The sequence below is a fragment of the Chelmon rostratus genome, chromosome 16, assembly GCF_017976325.1.
Source record: "Chelmon rostratus isolate fCheRos1 chromosome 16, fCheRos1.pri, whole genome shotgun sequence".
NCBI lineage: Eukaryota > Metazoa > Chordata > Actinopteri > Chaetodontiformes > Chaetodontidae > Chelmon > Chelmon rostratus.
Window position 1 is genome coordinate 10194557 of NC_055673.1, and position 5535 is coordinate 10200091.

At 40.5% G+C, this 5535-nt stretch overlaps 1 protein-coding gene across 1 annotated transcript; it reads left to right on the forward strand.

Moving 5' to 3' along the window:
* The first annotated feature begins 2419 nt into the window (after positions 1-2419).
* LOC121620021 (CD59 glycoprotein-like) lies at positions 2420-4853 on the forward strand. The gene is made up of 3 exons (XM_041955957.1): positions 2420-2474; positions 3442-3549; positions 4693-4853. The coding sequence occupies exons 1-3, from the start codon at positions 2420-2422 to the stop codon at positions 4851-4853; spliced, it is 324 nt and encodes a 107-aa protein (XP_041811891.1).
* The last annotated feature ends 682 nt before the right edge of the window (positions 4854-5535 follow it).

The window sequence follows — 5535 nt, forward strand, 5'->3', positions numbered from 1 at the left end:
GGAAGAAAGAGGACTTAATGTGTGTTCAGGATTATAAAACTCACAACACCCAGAGGAGAGTTTCAGTCCTGATTGAATGTTTATTGACATGAAGCCTGTGTCACTGCTGACAGCACTGGGAGGCTGAGACACTTTACACAGTGACATTTTCATAATGTAAAACAGCTCTCCTGGCAGTTTTCGTTGTTGACGGAAAAAAAAATCAGAGCAAGGGAATATTTGTTTTAAACGGATTTAAACTTTGAGGTCTCAGGTCCACCATAATCTGCATAGCTTTAGTCTGATTTCATTTCAGAGGTGTGGATTTGAGTCACATGACTTGACATCCTGACTTGGACTTTAACACCAGTGACTCGTGGCTTTATTTGGACTTGAGCAACTTGACTTGAAAACACTTCCCCCAAACCCAAAGATTAAAAAGTACGTTAATTAAAAAGTGAGCCAGGAATCAATGAATTTCCCTGCTTTTCCTGACTTTTACTGATGTTAAAGTTAGCTGTTGGTCCTTCAGTCGGAAACAATGATAGCAAAGATAATTTCGGTATCGTACAAAAACTGATTTGCCGTATGCAAAATGTGCAGGTTGAACATTAGTGATGAAGACACGACAAATTCCAACCTCGGTTGACATTTGAAGCTGCAGAAAGACCAGGAAGTTGAGGCTTTTGAGGTTAAAAAGGCGTTACGTTCGGTGAAGAGTGCATTATGACTTGTTTCTGATTAACCAAGTGATTTAAAACATGTTTCTTTGGGCTTGTTCTTGTTGGGCTGTTACTCTCAGGTTCTGATTTGTGTTGCTGTTCTGTTTTTAAGCCTGATGTTGACATTATTCTCTATTTTTCTTATTGCCAGTAAAGCCCCTGAAAAGACTAAAACCAACAATGTGTTAATCTCTCTGTTTCTTCCTACAGATCCATTTGATCAGTGACACAGATCCATTTGATCCATTTAGGTGTAATGAAGAAATAACACTTAAATCATAAAAGAGGTTTCACATAGCAGCTGAACACTGTCGCTCGTAGCAAATGTTCCTCAAACAGAAGTGAATTGTGCTTTCAGTAGGGACTATTTTCACTCGTGGAATAATACACATCCGATACTCTTGTGATTATTGTCTATTGATGGCAGCAGGTTTGTGGGACTCCTATGAAGGAAATGTGATACAGTTTGTGGGATCGCTGTGTTCACCTCAAGCGTACCTTCTGTAATTTTTATCATTTTTATAAAACTCTTGAGTTTACTGTCCCACATGGCTCTGTTTGCTGTCTTGGCGTCTGTGTCTGTAAACTCAGTAAAGTTGACCCTGATTGTTTTCAGCCTCTCTCTCAGCAGAAATGTGCTGACTCCCTTCCCTCTTTGATGGACAGCAATATTACACATACCTGACTTTTAAGGCAAATCCTGCAGCTATAGCAGTTCACAGCTTTCAGCACATGACTGCACAGTTCGGGCAGAGAGGATTTGTTATGAACTGGACTGAAATATCTGCACCAACATGCCACCAAACATGAAACATGCGTAAATTTACAACTGATACAAAACACACAGGTAATCACCTCATGTTGCACCTGTAAACAGTGTTCAGCTTTTATTGTCTTCTCTTTCTGTTTGTCTTTATTTCTGGGTGATCGTCTGTTCCTCTGCTCCTCCTCCTCGTCTTTACCAAATCTCGAGGGTTAAACAGCTGTAACCAGATTACTGTGTTTTTCCACAAGCTGAATTACCGTAATTGTGTGATCTGTGATCAGTAACTCCCCTGCCTGCTCTCACTTCCCCTCTGACGGCCGCTGTGTCATCCATCCATTTATAAATCAAATAAAAGTCAAATTACGCACCACTGAACACACTGAAAACAATCAGAAAAATAAATATCCTAACAGAACACAATCAGCTTATTCTTTCTCTTGCATGAGTCATATTGGCCAACATTTTAGATGTCGTCACATCCAAACAGAGACTCTGAACCCAAACAAATGGGTTGTTTACTCTTTGTTGGTTTTGTTGATTTTTGCTGTATGTGCTGGTATGAAAAGCCTCTTCTTCATGAGCTGAAAGTCATTTTCTGCTCATCCACAGGTGAGTGTTAGATGACTGAACAATCTGTGGCAAGAACGTCAGATATTTAAATAATATTTTGTTGGTTACTGAAGGAAAGTTCATCATAGTTAGGTTTTTTTTTCTGTCTGTTTGATAAAATAACAGTAAAATGTGACTCCAGAAAGGCGATAAAAGTGGAAATAATTCCATGCACAGCAAAATGATAAGATGATAAGATGCAGAGGTGACACACGTGGAAGCATGTTATTCCTTTTTTGCTTCCAGAGAGTTCGTTAATTCCCTGCCTTTTATCCAGCGGCTGCACTATTGTGAGTTTGTCTTTTTGTTGTGATATTCAGATGTGACGGCGCTTCCAGTCGCGATGAGGAGCTCTGTGGTGTTCTGCCTGGCTGTCAGCTTTGCCATGTTTGGATTTGGTAAGAAAAAAAGGGTTGAAGAGGGAATCAGTTTCACTCTTTCTTTCTTTTTCCTTTTTTTTTTGTTGTTGCTCCTGAAAGGCGCAGCCAAGTGGGGCTAAGTCAGAGAGATTATATGTTTCATAAAGAGGAAACACATGAGCCTGAGGGAACATTTTGGCAGATCAGTGTGTGTGCATTTTACATGTTCTGCTGTTGCATTGTGTGCTTTCAGTTCACACTGTGCAGAGTCACTGATAAATAATTATTCATATTTTCTACGGTGTTTCAGGACATGCGGTTTGCTCTGTGCACAATCGTGGGAGTCTCATATATTTCTGAAATACAACATGCTGAATCAGGACATTTATTTTGTCAGGGATTGGTGCATATAATCCATTGACTGACATTAACCAGCACAGAGAAATCAGTGCACAGACATTCTTGAGTGTGCGACAGTCATTCAACTTCAGGTTTGAATCCATTTAGCCTTTCACTTCCCAGCACTAAGAACACTAAGAACAACAACAAAATCAGCCAAAGCAAAACTATGCATACACTCATAAAACTATTGATTATACAAGCAAACAGCTCCTGTGCCTCTAATGACTTTGAGAAGAAAATAGAACTATAAAATATATTACCAAACAACTGATAAAGGGAAAAAGCAAGGACATTAAAAATAAAGTCACATCCCAAAAGAAAACATCGTTCAGGATGGAAATATCAGTGAATTGAAAAGTAAAACTTAAAAAATAGAGAATACTGTGTGGCAGCTGCTAAGTTAATAGACAATTTGGGAGATACACTTGAAGGCTTTCTTGTAGAAAGAGAGCGTTAGATGAGAAAATCAATATTTCTGTCACGTCTGTAAATATGAGGCCACAGCCAGAGGCTAGTTAGCTTAAGTTAGCATAAATACGCTGCCCAATGTAACACAATCCACACACCAGTGAAACCCTAAATCAAGCGTGCTTTGTTTCTCCAGGCCTCTCTCTGCAGTGTTACTCCTGCCCTGATGGCTCCTCCAGCAGCTGTGAAGTCCAGCAGGAGTGTAACCAGGGTGAAGACAGCTGCCTCAAACTCACCAGTGGTGGTAAGCGCCGTGAAGGAAACAGTGTACAAAATCCAACAATGTTTCAAGTCATTACAATCTGACCTTTTCAGGACATAAAACTGTGCAGTTGAAACATGGTGCAGGACGGCCTGGAAACAGCAGGGTCAGTAATGGAGAGAGCAGAGTGGTAGCTATGGCACTGACAGCAGTAATTATGCTCAAGTACTGATGTGTGCTGAGGCAGAAAATAAAAATGCACCTTTTTCTATTGAGCAAAAGTAATGAGAGTTTAACATGGACTGTTATTAATTGCATTCTGCTGCCATTTAAAGATGCCAATGTTGATTAAGGCTGCAGTGCGGGACATATTAATGTTCACACCACGCTGGTTTAGTCTATCACTGCCAGGTAAATCTCTGGAGTTTTTAAACCTGTGGCGACATTCCAGTGCTGGTACACTGGTAGTGATGCATTTTACTGGCAGCAATGATTGGTTTGCTAGAGTCGAAGCGGGGAGTAACTGCAGTAACAGACTATTATGACATCATAAGCACGTTGATGCATGTTTGTAATTATTGTCAGTAGCAGCAGGGGAAGACAAATGTTCTGCAGGTTTAAAAGTTTGTTGTTAAACACACAACAAAGTCTGAGTATTACATATTGTTAGTAGACTTCTTGCAAATTACGTTCAAACTATTTACAACACTGACAACTTTATAAGACAAAAACATTCCCAGCACAAAGTCCACTTACTGGAGCGTTCCACCTCATCTCATAGGCCCCATCAGTGGACAGTTCGCTCACTTTTCACAGAGATGACCTAATATGCCATTGACCGAAATTCAATACCCATGTCACGTGATGACAACTGAACCATCTCCTTGAGAAGTGAGCAAACCCGATCCACTGATGAAGACCATGAGATGTGGCTGAAATCTGAGGCAATAAAAGCCATACAAGTGGTGTTCATTTGTGAAGATGATTTTGCTGAGCTTTTGTTTGCAAAAGAGCTCATTTTCTGCAAAAATCCACAACGCAATGGAAAAAACCCAAAGGCTTTTCATCGAGAGAACAAGGGCAATGCTAACTTCCGGGTTGGCCAACAAAATGCACCATCACTGCAGCACCCTGTAGTAATGCTCACAAGACTAATGCCGTGTCTCTCACAATGTCTCCCCTCAGAAACAACCTACACTCGCTGCATGAGGTACGCAGACTGTGACTTTCTGACTCTGGCCTCCAGATATGTCGTCCCAAACTTCACCTTCTCCTGCTGCCAGTCAAAACTCTGCAACGGTCAGGAGAAAAGTGCATTTCAGAAATTTAAGGAATTCTTTGGTTAAGAGATGAAAAGAGGTGTGTGGATTCCTCCGTGTAACCACTGCTGAAAAGTGTCAAACAATAAAGTCTTGACAAATATATGTGCTCACCTTGCCATGTCCATGAAACACTTCAGTCTGAGTTCTGGTGAGGTCAACAGAGCAACAGATGCCAGGGACTCATAGAGAAGGAACCTGAAGGCTTTACTGGTTCAGTCATGCTGGTGGAGTTTGCCACACATCATGTGTCCTCCTACATTTATACACACTGCAAAAATCTTCATCTCATCCACCACACTATTATTGTCTATACTTTACTCTAAAAGTCTAATTTTCTTCAAATATTACAATCTATTTTTTTAATCTGGATTCTAGTGTTGCAATTTGTGTCTTAAGTTCCTAAAAAAAGCTGATTTGTGCTAAAACAAGCTGATTTTTGCTTGGAAGAGACTGAAGTTATAGCATCACTTTCTAATCTCACTCAACACATGCCACATGTCACCTGTTCACACACACACACACACACACACACACATACACTCCAGAGCAATTTAAGTTTCAGTATCCTGCTCAAGGATATTTGACATGCAGACTGCAGGGGCCAGGGATCGACCACGAACCTTCTGAACAAGCCACTGTATCTATTCAGCTTCACATTTATTGACGAAAAAACATGTTTGCATGGCATGGATTGCAAACATCTGAT

Excerpts from the sequence above, each read along its gene's own strand:
- LOC121620021 (XM_041955957.1), top strand. The coding sequence starts at position 2,420 with ATGAGGAGCTCTGTGGTGTTCTGCCTGGCTGTCAGCTTTGCCATGTTT. Across the intron at positions 2,475-3,441 it reads CTTTGCCATGTTTGGATTTG|GCCTCTCTCTGCAGTGTTAC; the intron begins GTAAGAAAAAAA and ends TTGTTTCTCCAG. Across the intron at positions 3,550-4,692 it reads CCTCAAACTCACCAGTGGTG|AAACAACCTACACTCGCTGC; the intron begins GTAAGCGCCGTG and ends GTCTCCCCTCAG.